Genomic DNA, 20,540 nt, shown 5'->3' on the forward strand with positions numbered 1-20,540 from the left:
TCCAGTTGTGTAGCCTTGTGGTTGTTGTAGTCATTCCTTATGATCCTGAGTGTTTCTGTGGTGGTGTGCAATGTCTCCTTTCATCTCAGTCTACCCAACTGCCACCGACACACACAGCCTGATTGGACAATTTTACTTTCCTTTCAAAACACCCTGTTGTTTCATTGAATTTGTGGGGATTTGTTTTGTTGAGAAAGAGTTTCAATATGTATCACTGGCTGTTTTGTAACTCACTGTGTAGATCAGGCTGGCCTAGAGAGTACAGAGATCCTCCTGCCTCTGCCTCCATTGGGATTAAAGGTGTGTATCAACTCTTCTGTATTTTTAAGTTTTGATTTTGTGCTAAGATTTGGGTTTTGGTTTGTCCTTGTTTTTCCTTCCTCCTTGAGGTGCAGCCGGCCAGTTCCTCAGATCTTTCTGCTGTCCGATGGACGCGGTCATTGTTCGAAACTTCTCTTTCCCTGCTGTGTTCGCTATGGATCATGGGTTTTTCTCTTTCCCTGCTGTGTTTGCTATGGATCGTGGGTTTTGTTGAGTGCCTTGATTTCTTTCCAGAATTTCTCTAGTTATCTATCAGTCACTAGGAACATGCATTTTTATAATTTCTGTTTTTGGTTTCTTTTTTAAATTTTATTCCCTTGTGACCTCCAAAGATACATCATATGCTTACTTCCTGTGCTAAAAATGGACTTCAGGGTAGAAATACAGTGAGGTCATGAGTTAACTAGTAAAGTGACAAGGTTAGAATGTGTGTGGATAGTTGGATTTAGAAAGAAGAGATGAGCATGATTATGCCTTTTTTAAAAGAGAGATTCTTAGACCATGTATCTTCAGGAGTAATAATGGTTTCCAAAATATAGTTTTAAAGGAACAAAATTTAGCGTGAATTAGCTCTTAAGTAGAAACTATAAAGTAATGTCTATGAATTATAGTGGCACCAGCTAGCTCCTCCATCACTTTCAAGGGTTTTATAAAGACAAAAAAAAAAAAAAAAAAAAAAAAAAAAACAAACAAAAAAAAAAAAACCTTAGTTTAGCTACATTGATTTCTTTTTTTTCAGTTAAAAATCTGAGTGTTTTGTCCCTTTGATGTAATGTGGTATAAAACTTCAGTGTACAAATAGGTTTAGTTATCAGTCTATTGTATCTAATGATTCATTTGTAGCCATTGACTCTAAGGCAGTAGTTCTCAACCTATGGCTCTAAAGAAGCAGTTCTCAACCTATGGGTCGAGACCCCACAGGAGGTTGCATATCTGATACTTACATTATGATTCATAACAGTAGTAAAGTTAGTCATGAAGAAACATGTTTTATGGTTGGGGGTCACAGCAACATGAGGAATTGTATTAAAGGGTTGCAGCATTAGGAAGGTTGAGAACTACTGTTAAGGCCTTTATTCAGAAACTATTCCATGAGGGCTGGAGAGGTGGCTCAGCAGTTAAGCACACTTTGTTCTTGAAGAGGACCATTGGTTCCCAGTACCCACATGGTGGCTCCTGATCCAAAGGATCTGACTCCCTTCCCTGACCATTGAGGGAATCAGGCATACATGTGCTATATATAGATACATGCAGACAGCACAATCATCAGATAAATAAATTTTAAAAAAGAAAACTAGCAGAAAGATTTACCCTGAATTATGTCTTGGGGGCAGGAGTGACCACTGACTCAGGCTTTAGAGCACTAATGAAGTTCTACTGAATTCAAAAACTGAGCAGATGGGTGATGCAGCGTGTGGTTAATGTGCAGACAGTAAGGCTAATGGAGGGTAGTATGCCATGGAGTAAAAGATTGCACGCTATGTGTCTGCAAACTAGCTTTAGCTTAGAGGAGGGTGGGACAGAGAGTGGGTTATGAAGAACTAGTGGGGCCTTGGTAGAAAAACTTTTACAAACTTCTTCCTCTTCAAAACAGTCGTTTCTAAAAGTTCACCCATAAAATAACATCTTATCTGGTTATATATCATGTCCGGCATCCCTATGGAGCCTGACAGTGCCTTGGCTTCATCAAATCCTTTGTACCACTGCAAGAACCCTGCGTGCCCTTTCCCTGAATTTGATTCTCAGCCTGTCTGTCTTGTGCCCTTTCTTACTCCTGATATAACATGGTTGAACTGGTTAATTGGTTACTCTTGATTTCTTTTGTAATCTTCCAATTTAAATAAATTGCATTGAGACTTATTTGTGGCCTAACATGCTCTAGTCTTTAGTGCATGTTCTGGTAAGAATGAGTTTGCTGCAACTGCTGATGGTTAAGCTGCCCTGTAACTGCTAACATTCACTTGTTTAGACTGAGATGTTTAATTTTGTGTTTAAATGTGCTGCCCATAGTGGAAAAAGGGAAATCCCTGATTGCACCTGTGTGAATCTCTGCTTTCACGTCTACGGTTGTTTTGGCTATGGGATTGGTAATGTTGGACCCATATATATTTGCACTTCTGCACCTGGTTGCTGAACTGATCTATTTAGGAATGTTTAGTGGTTGCATTCTCTATCTAGTTTTTTAATTAAAGTCCACTCTACCCTATGAGAATATGAGTATAACTCCTGCTTGCTTCTGTTTTCCATTTGGGTGCTTTATTTCCCCCATCCTTTTTAATACACTGCCTTAGCTAGGGTTTCTGTTGTTGTGAAGAGACACCACGACCAAGTAACTCTTAAAAGTAAACCGATTAATTGGGGCTGGCTTACAGTTCAGAGATTTAGTGCGTTATCATCATGGTGGGACATGGCAGTGTGCAGGCAGGCATGGTGTTAGAGAAGGAGCTGAGAGATCTACATCTTGATCCACAGGCAGCAGAAGCAACTGTGCACCACACTAGGCACAGCATGAGCATATGAGACCTCAAAGCCCTCTCCCACAGTGGTACACTTCCTCCAACAAGCCCACACCTCCTAATAGTGCCACTCCCTGTGGGCCAACCATTCAGACACATGAGTCAGTCTGTGGGGACCATACCTGTTCAAGCCACCACATACACATGCATCAGTAAATGGACTTCTTATGTCTGTGGACGGCATACAGTTGAATATGGTGGGTGGTACTTTGTTTTGTTTTTTTGAGACAGGGTCTGTCTCATACAGCCCAGACTGCCCTTAAACTTTACATGTAGCTGAAGATGCTTCTACATTCCCAGATTCTAGGACTATAAGCATCCACCACTATGCCTAGCTCTTCCTTACTTTTTTTTTTTTTTCACTTATTCAGCTAGTCTATTGGTTGGTGAATTTAATTCATTTACATTCTGTGTCATTATTATGTTGCATAATTATATTTGTTTTGTACAGATTTGTTTGCCTGTCACTTTTGTGATTTGGGGATACCCTGTCATGCTGAGGTTTTAGTGTTATTCCTTCCTTCCATGTATCTGTTTTGCTAGTGGGGTTTATAGATCACATACTTTGATAATGGCACCTAATCTTTCTAGTATCATATCTGCTCCCATTAGTATTTCTTACAGTGCAAGCCCAGAGGTCATGAGTTCCCTTGGTTTCTGCTTGTGTGACACCATCTTCATCCTCTTCACCTTTGAAGGCTAAGGTTTCCTGGTGGACAGTTGCTTTTTCCGTATTTAAAGCATACCATGCCATCTCCCTCCGCCCATGGGCATTCCTTGTGTGACTTGTTTGGCTTTTCCTTCTCTCAGAATTTGGATGTGGTGACTAGACTGTGCCTTGGTGAGGACACACTCTGCTTATTAGTTTAGCTGGGGTCTTTTAAGTTCTGGTGTGTAGATAGATGTCCATCTCTCTGAAGATCTGAGAAGTTTCCTCCTATTGTTTCATGAAACTAGTTTTTAAATGACCTTTTTTCCTTCCCCATCTGGAATCCCCACAGTGCAAATATTTGTTTACATAATTCTGTCCTAGACATCTTGTAGCTTTTCTCCATTACCCACACCAGCCCCCTTGTCTTACTGAAGTAATTGGAAGCATTATCCTTAGATTCTGCCGTGTTTCCTTGCGCTGCTTCCTGCCTGGTATCAGCTTTGTGGGTTTTATTGCACTGACTGGATATGTTAGCTCCAGAATTAAGAGTCTTCGTTATTTAAGATTTCTAAGTTTTAATTTCTCATTTATACCTTGAACTATTTTTCTTTCTTCTCTATAATATTTTGTTTATATTCTCTTGGAGCTCATTAGTGTTTTCTTGGGATCATTACTGTAAACTCTCTTAAGACTTCCTTCTAAGAGATTATTTTTGGAGAGCAGCTACTCTCTTTGGAGCTGGCTTGTTCTCTGCATCTTGTACATCTGTGGAACATCCAATACTTTGAAGCAGTTTCTGCAGGAATTTTTGTTGATTTAAATGTCAGCTGGATGGATGCTTGGACTTCAGTTCCACATGAGCTCAAAGGTGTAGCTGCCATGCAGTGCCTCATTTGGTTCCCATCATTAGGGTCTGGCGTGCAGCAACAGTCCTAACCACAGTCGTTCATGAAGGTAGCTGTAGGGCTTTGCCAGGAGTACAGGCTTCTAAGAGCGCATTCTGTTGCTGTGGACTCGTTGGTATGAGATGCAGAAAGTGCTGTCCCCAGGTCTGTACAAGTGAGCATAGGTCATACCAAGAGTTGTAGGAGATGTTTGGGTCTTTCGTACCAACACCCACAATTCTAGAGCTGCAGGATGGAACCACCTCCTTTCTCCAGGTCTTACCAGATAATTATCTCTGGTAGCCATGGGACTTAAGAAGGTTTTGAAACAAAGGAGCCCTTTCCTAGTTCCATGGGGGTGATTAAAGTTGCTGGGGCTTTATACCTACTTTTTGTGGAGATGTGGATCCAGACAGTACCTCCTCCAGGATCCAAGACAGAAGCACAAGTTTTACTCAGTACCAGCAGCCCTAACCCAAAGTCAGTGGGCTGTGGAAGACAAGTTCCTTGGGTCTTCCCAATAGTTCCGGTTTCCATGCTTGGAGGACCAGAGAGCATGGAGGAGAATTCCTCTTTGTGCCGTGGGTTAATGTGAGTGGTGTGCAAGCCTGTTGTCTGTGGTCTGGCTGCAAGGCTAGGGTGGGAATATACCTAGACCATGCAAAGAGTAAGTAGTGGAGAGGCCAATACTTGTGACATTTTTTTGCCATGAAGCTGAAGACCACAGATGTGATCCCAACCTCAATCCTGAGTGGTGCTGAGGCATTTTGCACATCCGCTACAGTTCCAAAACTGTAGGCACAAAAGTTCCCTAGTGCCCGCTGTGGGTGGGTGCAGGTTGGGGCCCTGATCACGGGAATCCTGGAGCTGCAGGACCTGACTGGGAACTTGGTTAGCTCCTGGTAGACAGGTGCAGGTGAGGTCAGGGCTTCACAGAGCAGCTACAGCCCCACAGCCTCCAGGTTGTAGGCTGAGGAGGAGATGGCTGCCATGCATACAACTATGGTACTTCAGAGCCTGAAGTAGCAAAATGCTGACGGCACTGCCTTGCACCCAGTGTGGGCACAGGACTCAAGGTCTCTAACAAGGTAAGAGCCCTGCTGATAATGGGAGGCCCAACTCAGGAGACCACCTTCTTTGGAGCCCTGTTTACACAAGCCAGTTCCTCCGAGTGGACATAAAGCTGTATAAGTTCTCTGGCTTGGGCAGTCCCCGTCGCAGGCTTGTAGAGCGATGAGGCCTGCAGCCATTCCATTCTTTCCTCAGGCACCATCAGGATTAGTGAAGGGCAGGGGACACAACAGGTACTTCCCACAATGTTTAATGTTCCAGTCACTTCTTCGCTAATTCTAGAGTTCTGCAATATACAGTTTTTCCATTGCTCTGGGGCAGGTATGCACTCACCACTTGGCCATTGGTCGTTTTGTTTATTAATGTAAATGGCAATATTAGAATTTCTTAGATATTTGGATGAACTCAAGTGCAGGTACTGTCATTTTTTAATTGTGTTCCCTGCTTCAAGAACCTTTGCCCTTGCTATTCTATATCCTTTGACTGGGAATGTTTTCTAGATTTCTCTAATGATCCAAATCTACCCTCTTACCAGTTCACAGCACATGGTTAGTGTATCTGACTCTGTTTGCCCAACCCTTAAAGAAGAATATTTCAGAGTTACCTGAGCCATCAAACAGGAGTGCAGAGAGATTGTGTGCCCTTTTCTAGGTAAGTCACTTTAAGAAGTACACAATACTCCACTCTTGCAGGAGCCTGACTCTTGTGAAGAGAGCAATGGGAAAACTACAGAGGTTACCTGAGAAACCTAGGAAGATCTTCCTTTAGAGAAACCTGTTTTGTCTGCTGAGCAGCCTCCAAAAAGCAGGCAGCTGCATCTGCAGGCAGCAGGAGTCCATCCATTTTGGAACTGGTTCGTTGCTGGTCATGGGACATCAGCCAGAGTCAGAGCCAGAGCTGACTGCAGAGGGGTGCTAAGTGAGTTCATTAGGGCCTGGCCCCCATAGCACAAGTTTCTCTTTGTGTACTTCCTGAATGGATTTAATTAGTCCCTAAATACTCAAGAAACAGACTTTGGAAGTGCTGAGCACTCACTGCTGCAAGAGGGAAGAGAGCTGTTTTGCTCATCATCTCATACAATTAGGACAATTATATCATTTCTATAATCAAACTACACCAGCAACCATCACCCTCAGCTGGTCTGAGATATAGTGGCATGCTTCCAAGTAGTTGATACACCCTGGGGCATGGAATCTGGTCAATTCTAATGGCACCTGCCCAGCTGTGTGGTAAGATAGCCAGTGGTCTTGACTTCTGACACATCCTCCATGCGGAACAACATCGAAGACCATGCACATGGTAGGGTATTCCCAGAGGACATGCAGAACAAAGGTAGGTAGGCCTGTCTAGGCAGTCTGCATCGCCAGCTTTGCCCTATAGGGTAACAGCGGAGCCAACACAGACTGAGAGAAGCTGCCTCTGGGCATTCTGGGGCAGCCTGTTGCTGGTCCCTCTGCTAACTGCCCTTCTGTAACAAGAACTTAGCTCCACTCTGGGGCTAGACTCATTACTGACCACTTGTTCTTGCAGTGATATTCCCAGAGAGCACCAAGCTGCTGATATTGTAAGAGGATGGAAGAAGCTATGTCTCCTCCAGACAGCAGCCCTGAGTGCTTCCTGGCAAATCTGACACAAACCATCTCACACACTACAGTGACCAACAACAGGGTGTTGGGCCTCATAGTACTGAGCTATGGGCCAAGCCTCTAAACTGGGGAAAGAACATGATTTGGAGTCTGCACACTGGGCTGCTTTGCTAGCCAGTTCATTGACCACTTTGCTCTGGACCTCAGACATCCCACAGCACCCATGTGTTAATGATAACACATGCTTACCCTGTCTCAAGCTGAGAAAGTAGAGGTGCTTTACCAGCTGGGTATCCTCTATCCCTCCTCACCCCCATTCCTTTCCACCCCACTGTCCCATCCGAAGGTTCCTTACCAGGTAGCACAGCATACGAATAATGTGGAGTTTACAGCACATCCCCAGGAGAATTGTGGCATTATCTGGCATTTCTGTAGAAGACATGCACTGTGGTCATGGTCACTGTCAAAAACAAGTTTGTGGAAGCCAAGCATGGTGATGCATGCCTGTAAACTCATCATTTGAGAGGTTAGGCAGAAAAATCACAAGTTTGAGGCAAGCCTGAACTATGCAGTGTGCCCTTGTATTAAAAAGAACATTTCATCCATCCCTAGGTGCCCAATTTATATTTCATTACCTTGCTACAACCAGTTAGAGAAAGTAAATGTGTGGCCAGTCCAGGTGTGGTGGCATACCCTTAATTGCAGCATTTGGGAGGCAGAAACAGGCAGTCTCTGGGTTCTAGGTCAGCCAGAGCTCCAAAGACTCAAAAACAAGAGTGTGGTCACATTTGAAGGCAGTGCTGGTTTTCTGTGGGATCTTCCAGAGAATCTAGTCACCAGAGGATGTTCTTTGACATCTAATTTGCTAGTCAGAAAGAAGGGCATGGGCTCTTGGAAAGAATATTTGGCTCAAAAAAGCAGTGCTGGGGTGGTTAGAGCCCTTCCAGGTAACATGGCTGGAGCTTCTGTTTTGTTTCTGGTTTTCTAAGATGTTCTTGCTATATAACCCAGAATAGCCTTGAATTTGCAATAACCTTGCCTCTTCTAAGTACTGGGATTTACAGGCATATAAATAGGTAACATGTAAACATGCAAGACCATAGCTCAGAGTGTATCTCTAGGAGCCTGTCCATTTGACACACTAGTGCGTATTTAGGAGCACATGTCAGGGCACCGCACAAACATAAAGGCTGCCATCATAAACTCCCTGTGGGAAAGAAAGCTCCAAGAGGACTAATCATGACACAACAAAATTGTGTCAGAATTGTGAGACGCTAGGGCTACACTAGAGGGACCCTCCAGCTCCTGGCCCTGCTGAAGGGGTCTAAGTCAGTGTCATCCAAGGCCTCTATACAATATGTCCCAGTATAAAATAGTTCCTAAAATGACCCTGATCCCCAGGGCATGACCTTGGAGCTGCTAAGTCACCTGGCATAGTGACTACTCATGAACTTCATGACCACGTACATCAATTAGCTGTATTAAAGATGACATGTCACTGAGGCTGTGACCCAGAGAGGACAAAAGGATATGGCCATCCCCAAAATTGAAGGCTGCTGAAGGAAGGAGCCAGCCCTGTTAGGTGATCTCATCAGAACCCCAACACAGCCTTCCAGTGTGGTCATGCCTCTGCCTCTGAGAAGACTCACAATTTTCGGTGTCCTTAAGGAGGCCCTCACCCCACTCCAAGAAGATGGAGATAGAAAGCCCAGGGCTGAGAAGGGCATGTAGTATCAACTAAGCATTGACACACTTCAACCCCTTCACCTTCCAGGATACCTCGTAGTTAGCACTGCATCCCTCATCCCTAGAGATGCTTCCCCCAAGTTGTTAGCACACCACCCAGACAGCTCACACCCTGATGCATGTCCTAGGCCAGATAAGCTCTGCTCTCCCCTAACTGCCTGGAAGGCGGTGTAAGGCTACCCGGGAGTCTGGAAAAGCGATTCTGTTACAAAGGAGGCTCTGTGGTATGGAGGGCTGGGATTTGCTCATAGTCACCCAGGCAGAGGAGGCTTTCCAGGAGACAGGAGACCACAGTGCTGGAAGCAGCTCAGCAAGATAAAGCCAAATAACACTGTCAGGGTCCAAGAGGACCACTTTCTATTCCAGCACTACCCCAGATCTTAGAATACCATGCTGTCTGGGAAGAGTTGGCCAAGGAAGGGTCCAGGATTAACGAGAAAACTACCAAAAGCTTTAAATCAGCCATCCTCTGCTGTGGCTATCGTAATGAGGTCACAGCTCCGATGGAAAGGGCAGGGTTGATGTAGACACTAGCTACACCTAGAGCTTTCCCTGCATCCAGCCTCCAAATGGAATAACTTTTGTGTTACAGCTCCTTCTGTGGCCGCCTGTGTTCAACTGCAGAGCTGTGTCTAGGTCTGGGAGAACGGAACTGAGATATAGTATCAGCCATGGGCTATTCTACATAGAAATGCTTAAGTAGTATAGGATATATGAGAAAACTTCTTACAAGCTGACAGAAAGCCTGTACTCAAGCATGTTCACTATTAACATGGGTCCAGACTCAAGGTGGAGTTTCACAGGGCCTGTGCCTCAGATCTGGTCCCAGTCATCCACTCAAAGCCTTTATCTGTGGTTCAGAGCAAGATAGGGAGTTTACCCATCAGCACATCAAACTGGAACATTCAGATTCATTTTTCAAATACTGAAGGTTCCCTGGGCCTTTCCCTCTGTAGTTCTGGAAGAAAGCCCCTGTATGAGGACCCAGTGCCTATTAGCATGTTTTGGAGGGAAGTTGGTCCTCTGAGGATGGGATGTAGCTACAGCTGCTTCCCAAGGCACCACCAGCCTTCCCGCATGGTAGTCTCCACTTGACAGTAACCAAAATCCACTCCCACTGGAAAGCCATTTCAAGACCTGCTAGGGGATGTCTTTCTGTACACTGTGACTATATGTTCCCATTGGTTAATAAATAAGCTGATTTGGCCTATGGCAAGGCACCTTAGAGGCAGGCAGAAAATCCAAGGAGAGAGACAGGAAAGAGGAAGACAGAGTCTGGAGAGACCCCAGCCTGCCTCCCAAGGAGCAACATGCCAGCAGACTGGTAATGCCACAGCCATGTAGCAAAACATAGATTGATAGAAATGGGTTAATTTAAGATGATAGAGCTAGCTAGCAAGAAACTTCAGCTATTGGCCATACAGTTTGTAATTAATATAAGCCTCTGAGAGATTATTTTATAAGTGGCTGTGGAAGACCTATGCAGAAGCCCAGCTGTAGCCTGCCTCCTCGCCCTGTGCATCACACAGCACACACTGAACTCTGAGAGTACCATGAAGTGGAGCACAAGTGTGCAGAGAGGAAGGAGAGGATCGGGACAAACAGCTGCCAGGAGAAAGTGCCTGCCACACAGCGCTGTCTGGACCCTGCTGTAGATCACGGGCTGTATTGTGCAAAGGACTTCCAGTGAGGGAACCAGAAGGTAGTCCTCCCTGAGTAGGACAGACATACAGACAGGACTCCACTGACCTTCCACTCTTATCCTCTGGACTGAAAAGGAGAGAAAGCATCTTTGGTCATCTTTGCTTCTGTGTCCCAGAAGCACATACAGAAAGCAATACCATTTCCCAGCCATGGCAGAGGTTGTCCTGGCTTCCATACCTGCTAGTGCACTGACCAGGAAGTAGGCTGTTGCAAAGAGCTTCTGGTTGCTGACCTCATCCTTCGGGCCAGGACGCTCACCCTGTACCCTGCACCCCACCAGCTGCAGGAAGGCTGTGAGGTCCTGCTGCTGACTGTCTGTTAGCTCCTTCATCGCCAATATAGCCTGCGAGGACCAGAGGCCACCAGCCATATCATCACACTACAGTACAGAAAGGGAAGAAAAGCTATGGTGAAGCCAGAACCCATTGAAGTACAACCAACGGAGCCTGTTCCCTACCCCAACCTTCCCAACACTCCATTTACTTCACCTTCTCCAGGTAAAGCAAGCACTGAGCCCTTTTCTGTAGTTTGAGGCTATCTATGGGCCTAAATTTCCTCCAAAGGACACAGTAAGCTGAGCCTTGCCCAAGCACTATCCAAGGAAAGGGGGAAGAGTCATGCAGGAAATGTTGTGCAGAAAGACCCTTCCAGACCAAGCCACGTTATTGAGTTTTACCAATACCAAACTGATGAATGGGACATAAGAGCAGCATCCTTTCCTAGTCCTCACTCTTAAAAACCGCCCTCTAAACCGAGTGTGTCTCCAACCTACCTTGGCAGCTTTAGCAATCCCCACAGGGCTGCACTTGGGTAGGATGGCACTGCCCATGAGCTAGTTCTGATCTCCTGGGCTAGCTCCACCCTATAAGTACCCTGTGTCCCCTCTGACCCCCACCACCAGGCTGATGCTCTGCCAGTATCTGATAGGGCAGGTGCTACTTGCTCTACAAGGGACCAGCCTGACATTTTCCTCTAGGAAGGAGCTGTTTAATGAAGCAAAAGTCATAGGATTCTGAAACATTTGTGCTCTTCCTAGGATTAAGCCTGCATCCTCCAGAAGGCAAACCAAACCCTTTGTGTTCTCCAGCACCTCATTTCAAGAGGGGAAGATAATAGGAGTGTTTTTCTAGACACCTAAAGCATTTGAGCAGTATAGAAAGAAGGATGAAAAACATGGCAATGAAAATGTTCAAATCTTCAGCCTCATTAAGTTCAAAAAATCTGAGCTGATACAGGGTGAGCAGCTGGCATGCCCCTCAAAATCTGGCTGTTGCAAAACAAAGCAATAAACACCTACTTATCTGTGTTCTAAATGGGACAGACTCAGAGGCTCTGCCACATAGCCCCTTCACTGTGAGCTGAACACACGTCTGCCTGCAGTCTCGGAATGGGGCCAATTGGGAATGACATGTCTTTGCAGGCATAATTAAGGTGAGAGTCTCTAAGTAGGAGCACCCTGTATCCAGTAATGGTGATCCTTAATGAGCTTTGTGTCTAGATAAGACCTCAACAAACAGAGGAAGACACAGAGACAGAGATAAGAGTGATGTAGCCACAAGCCAAGGAATGGCAGGCGCCCCCAGAAACTGCAGGCAACAAGGGTTCTCTCCTAGCTCTTTCAGAGGGGCATGGCCCTGCTGCCACTGCCAACTCTGGATTCTGCCCTCCAGGGCTGTAAGAGAATACATTTCTGATATTTCTAAGCACCAAGCCTGTGGTCATTTGTTATAGCTCTATAATCTCTCTGCCTGATGTCAGCTTCAAGTTTTAGGGTCAAAAGGAGATAGTAAAACTTAATTTCATATTACCCCAAAGCCTGTCCTGAGGAGTCTAGCCTGTGCACATTTTCAGAGCAACCAGGTACAAACCCAAACTCAACACCCTCCCCTGCCCCCAAACCCCCACCCACACCACTAGTCTCCCAGCCCCCCAACCCTGACACTCCCACGCCCACCACCACCTCAACCCCAACCCCCTCATCCCCACCACTAATCCTCCACCCCTGCCTCACCACTTGCTCCAGGGCCTTAAGGAGTTCCTCATCAAACAGGACTTTCTGCAGGAGATGGGACAGCGCCATCTGCTGCTCTGCAGGTAACACTGCAAAGGGATGGAAGCTCCTCTCCAGGTGTACAGAGGCTGTAGACGCAGAGCAGATGCAGAGGGTCACAACCTGACTGTCAGCCACCAGTCCTTCTAAAGGACTCCAGGTTCAGAGTTGGTACCTGAGTGATTCTCAAGAAGCAGGGAAGCTACAGGAAAGGAAGCAGGGACAGGGAAGCCCAGGCCTCACCCTTCTCTGCCCATGCAGTGCTAAGCTTGACCAGGTAGTTCCTGGAAGCCACTTAGGTTCTTCTTTGGCGTGGTACCTATAGAAATGCATCTCAAGGCTGAATCACTAAGCAGAAGGCACACTGTACCCCAGACACATCCTTCCCAGCACTGTCTAGAAATGCACGGGAGTTTGGCATGCTTTCCTTTTCCATGCATGGTCAAAGGGCCAGTACTCTACGTTCATGACAAACATGGCTTCCACTTCCCTCCCTGTGCCTTTCACTCCTGCTCAAGATGAGCACAGAGTGTATACTCTGCTATGCTGTTCACATCCTCCACAGTGGGCTTAGAAGCCTGTGCCCTGTAATCCTCTTCTCTTTCCTGAGGACAGTCAAAAGTTCCTAGTAAATTAAGCCACAAAAGATAGGCTGAGATGGTGCTTTCCTACCAAGGGCTGCATGCTGATACAGAAATGCATGACCTTGCTGATGGAGGTCTAGGAAACAATTGCTAAAAAGCCCTACAGGTTGGACACACAATGCCTGAGCCACACCTTCAAACACTCCCCTTTGTGAGACCCTGCCTGAAGAGAAGGGCTGTCCTGGTTAGCCTAGAATCTGGGAGCTCAAATACCAGGCCAGACCTCCCAATAAACCTGCCACCATCCCCAGCTGCCCACGACACTCCAGCCAATAGGAGGCTGACTCAGCTTGGAGCCGTGGGGAAGGAGTTCCAGCCTACATCTTCTGCAGGGCAACTCCAGCTCAGCCACAACCATGTCTTGTAAGTAGATGCCTTAAATTTAGTCAACCTTTGTCCCAGGAAAGATCTACCTTAACCCCAGGTCTCCATCACCCTGTTCTCCAATACTGACAATTTGTAACAGGAACCGCATCCTTTGGTTAGGGATTTACTGAAGCCCCAGGGAGGGAGGAAGCTTTTCTTGCTGTGTAAGGCACAGCAAATTCTGAGGAAGCCCCTGCTTCTCCCAAGCTCTTACCTCATCACATGTTTCTCCTTTTTCTCACCCAGTTCCCCCTACTACACACTGCTCTCCTGCACACAGCAAAGCAAACCAATTCTAAAGCAACAAGCTATGTGGAGCAAAGAGGATTACCATGGCCAGTTCAGGGGTACAGCCCCTCCGCCATGTGGGTGAGCTGCCACCATGGTTTTTACCATGCTGACAAAGAACAGCCCGCCATGCAGTGAAGCTCAGAATGTAACAAAACTGATACAGATCCTGAGGACTCCATCCCTGCTCATTAATGGCCATTCTCAGTAGTCCATTAGGTTCTGTGGTTACAGGAAAAGAAAACTGTCAGGTACCTGACCAGGGCACTCCTGGCCTCCCACACTGACCCACCTAGGGTCTCTCCATTCTCCATAACAGCACCCAAGACCTGGTCCTCCCTAAGATCCAAGGGGACCCCGAAGGCCACATCATCTCTTGGGAAAGAGGGTCCACATCGCCATCTGGCCATAACCATGCTGCAGGAAATACCTTGTTTTAAAACATGCAGTGGCCCATCTTGGGAAGAGATCTCTTGACCCCCATCCAGCATGTCCAGGAATGCAAATTCTCTGTAGGCCAAGGGGTCCAAGTAGACAGAGTCAACTTTCCTCTCGTGCTCAAAGCCACCATGTTTCCCTTGCAGGAGACAGAATTCTGTAGTGGGGAGAAAAGCCCAAGTCATACATGGGTCAGCACAGCTCATACACATCTCAGACTCACCTTTACATGGCTCAGGCTGTGGTAGAAGACACACAGAAAGGCCTTTGCTCCTTTGCCTCTGCCTTTGAGACAGTCTGGTGGTGTGAATGAGAAATACCTCCCAGAGGCTCATCATTTGAGCGTTTGGTCCCCAGCTGTGGCACTGTTTGGGAGGTGCAGCCTCGCTGGAGGAAGTATGTCACTGGGCTCTGAGAGTTACAGCCTTGAGCTGATGTCATCCAGTGGGATCTCAGCTTCCTTTCCCTGCTGACATGCCTCCACCCCTCCACGACGGATTCTTCTCTATCTGGAACCGTAAGCCAAATTAAACTCTCTCTTCCTTGATTTGCCTTTGGTCACAGTGTTTTGTCACAGCAACAGAAAATTAACTAGTAAAGAGGTTTACTATGTAGCCCAGGCTGACCTCTAACCCTAAATCCTGCTGCCTCGGTCTCCCGAGTGCTGGGATCACAGACATGTGTTACCATGTCTGCTTGCCTGAGTATTTTCACATTCGGTCTGATGACGTGTACTGTGGCTGACAGAATATTCCTGCGCTACAGCAAGCTCAGGAGCACCCAAGGGCTCCCTGTGTGTCCGTGTCCTCAGAGATGAGCACAGGGAAGACACCTCTCCTGGAGGGTGTGCCACTACTTCAGGGGAGGACCAGAAAACCCTAGGTCTGTTCTCCACCATTTCCTCACATCCCTTCACTATAAAACATTTGGGGTTTCACATCCTAATTCCTCCACGGTAATGGAGCGCCAGGGAAGGACTCCTGCTGAAGCAGAGTCCAAGAGGCCACCTTTCAGCAGAAGTGCTGTGGGCCAGGAGCTAGATACCCTAGATACAAGCAGCACTGGGCGCAGGGCTCAGGGGGGCAAGGGTGTCTCCAGACAATGGATCAGCTTTGCGCAGACCAGGGGGCAGTGGTGGAGGTGATAGGAGATCAAGGGGGCAAAGCTCATCCTGAGAACAGAGGCAACCACAGAGGGTATTTGAGCAGGTGACTGGAATGCTCCCTTTGTAGCTCAAATCCTCACTACTGAACATTGCAAGGTGGAACAGAGCATGGCTCCTAAATATGCAAATGAGAAGAAGGGGGTTGCTTAGGACTGGAAGGCAGGGTGAGAACAGAGTCACTGCTGGGGAGACCAGATCAGTTCACACTGGAGGATGAGCAAACGGCCACTGAACAAGTGCAAGCTCAGTTCCAGAATGATGGATGGTGCCTCTGATTAGACCCAGGAGAGACGTGTAAGGAGGGTTCATGGCTGCCGAGAACACAGAAGGATGGAGTCGCCTTCTCAGTGATTCACAAGACGGCTAGGGTGGCTGTCCAGGGTAACCCTGCCATAGGCAGGAAGCATGGACAGGCATCTCCTTCCAGCTCCCATAGGCAGGAAGCATGGACAGGCATCTCCTTCCAGCTCCTACAGGACAACTAGGGTGGCTGTCCAGGGTAACCCTGCCATAGGCAGGAAGCATGGACAGGCATCTCCTTCCGGCTCCCACAGGTATATATATATATGAATGCTCTGTGTGGAGAGTGACAGGAAATGCAGATGGGTAGGAAAGGGGAGAAAAGCAGAACTATACTCGTATGGACCTGGCCACAACAGGCAAAGGTGGGCCCTCAACAGAGGAGAAAGCCTGGGGAGCTGCCTGCAAGGCCAGGGCCTGGCCTGGGAAATGAGCCAAAGACAGGGATGCGGGTTGAGGAAGACTACAGAATCCAGAAAGCACAAAAGGAGAAGGAAGCTCCTGGGGAAAAGAGGCCACCCCAAATGAGCTGCAGGCAGCTTGGCAGGAAAGAGCTTCTAGCCTGGTCTCTTGCCACCGAGGATCCTCCCAGAGCTCACAGCCATCCCCTCACATGGGCCACATTTTCACGGGCCTTAGAGAAACAACACATGGACAGTAGTTAAATATAGAAATAAAATGCACTAGAAACAAATTGATAAAAGAACTGCCGTGATATGCACACAAGGGAATACTACTCATTCGTGAAAAGGAAATCCCCGCATACATCTGGAGAAGGTTAAGTCCCAGATGAAAGAAGACACTGTGTGATCTTGTTCATATGTAGATTCTATAGTAGTAAATCTCTCGAAACAGAGAGAAATAGTGGCCATCAGGGCCATGAAGTAGATGAACTAGAAACACACTGGCTAAATGACCCAAAGTTCCAGTTATGAGGAAGTTTTTATCATCAAATACACAGAATTGTGACAAGCATTAGTAATGCTGTTGCCATGGAAACAAATGGGTGGTTAAAATGGTTGCTAGGGTTAAAAGAGTGAAGCTGGGGTCCTGGGACTGAGAAACCAAAGGACTGCAGCTCAGCAGTTTTAGGAGCACTGGCTGCTCTTCCAGAGAACCTGGGTTTGGTTCCCAGCACCCACATGGCAGCTCACAATTATCTCTACCTCTAGTTCCAGGGGGTCTGGTGCCCTCTCCTCTGACCTCCTCCAGGCACACATATGGTGCATATACATTCACGCAGGCCGAACACTCATACACATAAATAATCATCAGCAACAACAAAATAAACTCAGACCTCCACAGCATCAGCAGCGATACTTCGTTGTTATCTGACTTAGAATCAACTTAGGTGCTCAACAACAGATGAGAAGATGAAGAAAACATGGCACATTTACAGAAAGGACTATTACTTAGCCATTGAACAGATAAAATTCTATGGTGTGGGACAACATGGATGAACCCGGGAAATAGTGTGTGGGGAACATAAGTCAGACTCAGAAAAGCACACACCACATTCCCTTGCTCATGCCAAGTCTAAAGGATGCTGTTCTCCCAGAAGGACAGCAGAGCAGCGCTTCTCTCAGCTGGATGGGAGGAAGCTGTGGTTAGCAGTATGGTGTAGATTATAAAACAGCCTGTGAGGTTATCGAATGCTCTTATCAAAGGAAATGATAAATGTGGGACAGCAAGGTGGCTCAGTGGGTACAGATGACTGCCACCAAGCCTGACAACCTGAGTTGTATCTCCAGGACTCAAATGGTAGGAGAAAACTGACTCCTGCAGTCAGCCCATGGCATGCATCCACACACTCAGGTAATGCACAAACGCAAATACATAAATGTAATCATTTACAAAGGACTCAACTAATATAATATAGCCTAAATGCAAGCACACACACACCCTCCAAAAACATGCCAATTGTGTGATGTACTGGCTGGGTAGATTAGTGTGGGTGTGGTAATCACAGTGAATATGCTAGCAGAGTATTGTACTCTCAGATATTCACAGTGTTTACCAACTGAGCCTCACGGAAGCAGGGGAAAGTATCCCAGTGGTCCGTCAGTCAAATCTACCTGAGAGGCCCCCGGAGCATTGGCACCCAACTGAACCATACAGGTGCACATTAACACTGCTTATCATACACTGATACTGGAGCAATCTGATGGCCTTCAGGTGTGTTTGAGCACAGACAGACAGAAGGGGAGAAGGGTGAGGAGAAAGGAGAGAAGGAAGGGAAAGAAGTAGGGGGAGGGTGTCTGGGTGTGGTAGCATAAGCCTGTGACCCCGTATTTGGAGGCGGAGGCAAGAAGATAAGAAGTTAGTTCAAGGCCATCCTCAGCAACATAGCCAGTCCAAGGCCAGGACTTATGGGCTACATAAGACTATCTCATTTTTTTTTAATGTTGTGAACTAGTTGCAATGGGGATGCAGGTGCCACCCCAGTGTTCGGAGCAGCCCAGGATTCCCTTACCTAGCATTCTTGATCAGTTTTTTAAAACTGACTAAATGTCACCTCAGGCAAATCATTTCCACTTCCCAAAGCACAGATGAACAAGCCTGTGAGGGAGGCTCAGTGTTTTGTCCCAGGCCTATTCAGACCCTCAAATGCACGTGAGTTGGATGACATTGGTGACCTGCCTCCCACCTTTGCAGCAGGGCTGGGTAGCATGTCAGAACAGACTCACAGAGGCTGACCCACCTTACCCACTTCACCAAAGACAAGCAGGAGAGTGGCAAACAGACATGTGTGTAGTCTATTCTCGAGGGCAAAGGGCACGCTTAACAAGAGTGCCCAGTTAAATGACCACAGCTGTTCATCTTCCCGCCTCAGCCACTGGCACAGCCAGCTGCATCCTTTACCTCTATCCCCAGCCCACACACGCCCTTATACCATTTTGGAAGCAAACCACAGACTCTTCATCTAGGACATTTCAGAAGAAATTTCCAGAAGATATTTTTTATAGACAAAACCATAATGTCATTATACTACCCAGAAAGGGTAACAACAGTTTGTGATGTGACATTTCCCCATTCTTGCTCCCAAAAAGCTGTCAGGTTGCATTCTCACTGAGAAGAGGGAAGGGGCCTTGTGCTTTATTAGCACAGTGGTTTTCAACCTTCCTAATGCTGCGACCCTTTAATACAGTCCCTCATGTTGTGGTGACCCCCAACCATAAAATTATTTTCATTGCTACTTCATAACCGTAGTTCTGCTATTGCTATGAATAGTAATGTAAAAGCCTGTGTTGCCCAATGGTCTTAGGCAACTCCCTGTGAAAGGGCCATTCGAGCCCAAATGGGTATCAACTTGGAGCAAGGTCAAGATGCGGTGTGGGCTTCACGTTGGGAGAGAGGGTAGAGTCACAGTGAGGACAGGGTTAACAGCTACGTCAGGGTGGTCATGAGTTACCACTGTCCTGGGCACTTCCCAGGCCTCAGGAAACCAGCTTAACTCTGCCTAGGACTCATCAGGGACTGTCATTCCCCTCTGAGCAGTGGCCTGTGGTGGTTTCCATGAGAAATGTCCCTCATAATCTTGGGCATTTGAACATTTGGTCCTCAGTTGGTGGCACTGTTTGGGGAGGTTTAAGAGGTGTGGCCTTGCTGGGGGAGGTGTGTCACTGGGAGTGGGATGTGTGAGTGTAAAGGCTCACACCACTTCCAGATCCCTCTGCTTCATGCTTACAGCAAAGGATGTGAGCGCTCAGCACCCAGTTCCTGCCGTCCTGTCTGCTGCTTCCCAAGGTGGTGGGCTTCCTTCCCTCTGGACGTGTAAGCCCAAACAAACCCTTTCTTCTAGGCATTGTCCGGTCGTGGTGCTTTGTCACGGCAACAGAAATGTGCCTCCAGGGCCTTACCCTGGGGAGACTCAGCAGCTTCACAGGAGGTCTGGCTGGCTGCAGAGCCCATGTTCCCCCCACAGCCACAGTGACACCCAAGCAGCATGCAGCCCCTGGCTTTCCTCAGCCCACTCCCTCACGAGGACTCACCAAACTGGCCATCCTGTTTCACATACAGCTCGATGATGCCACAGGCAATGGTGGTGGCAGCAGGGATCTCCAGCACCACACTGGTGTCCTTCATGATGGTCCCGTCCTCCACTGCTGACACCTGTGGGCCAAACATGTGCCCCTTGTGTACTCAAGAACGCTTGGCTTCTTCCCGTCACCCCTATGCCCAGCCTCCTAAGAATGCTGGGGAAATAGCCACTGAGCTAGGGAAGGAGAAGGAGATAGCTGGCACTGACATCTGGTGGCATGGGTAAGATGGCAGCACATGGGGTAGCAAGCCACACCACAGGACATGTTTTGACAACAACATACTTAATATTGTACCACTGTGGTCCCACAATAAGGTGATTAATGGAACCCAAATGTTTCTGTCTCCTAGTGCCATTGTGGGCACTGAACATCACTGCAGAATGCATCACTCACGTCTATGGTGATGCCGCTAACAGCTCCCTGGGCACCTACAGTCACTGTCAGCATGGAACACATGGTAACTATAAATGACTAGGCTACTGGCACATGTACACTACACTAGATCCTTAGCATTACATCTTACAGTTTTTAAGAATATATCCCAAATAGGAGGGAGGGAGAGAGGGAGGGAGGGAGGGAGGGGGAGGATAACAAAACTATAAACTGTACTGAGGTAGGCCGGCAGTAGCCGCATACATCTCGGGTTCACTGCATCCCTCAGGTCCACCATGAAACCCTGCAGACACCTAGACCTACATAAGTTATTCCACAGTGTGACATCACCACCAACAAAATTACCTGGTGATGTGTAACTCAGAGCATAGCT

General features: G+C 47.2%; 1 protein-coding gene across 1 annotated transcript in view; it reads right to left on the bottom strand.

The window, feature by feature from the left end:
• The window catches only part of Gsdme (gasdermin E), a 60,502-nt gene that overhangs the window by 3,866 nt on the left and 36,096 nt on the right, over window positions 1-20,540 (bottom strand). Inside the window, exons 5-9 of the mRNA XM_036180246.1 lie at window positions 19,724-19,844; window positions 14,259-14,423; window positions 12,492-12,619; window positions 10,658-10,859; window positions 7,386-7,459 (exon numbers count right to left, since the gene is read on the bottom strand). Of these exons, the coding sequence (XP_036036139.1) occupies window positions 7,386-7,459; window positions 10,658-10,859; window positions 12,492-12,619; window positions 14,259-14,423; window positions 19,724-19,844 (690 nt within the window). The remainder of the gene's footprint in view (window positions 1-7,385; window positions 7,460-10,657; window positions 10,860-12,491; window positions 12,620-14,258; window positions 14,424-19,723; window positions 19,845-20,540) is intronic.

This window comes from Onychomys torridus, chromosome 3 (assembly GCF_903995425.1).
Source record: "Onychomys torridus chromosome 3, mOncTor1.1, whole genome shotgun sequence".
Lineage (NCBI taxonomy): Eukaryota > Metazoa > Chordata > Mammalia > Rodentia > Cricetidae > Onychomys > Onychomys torridus.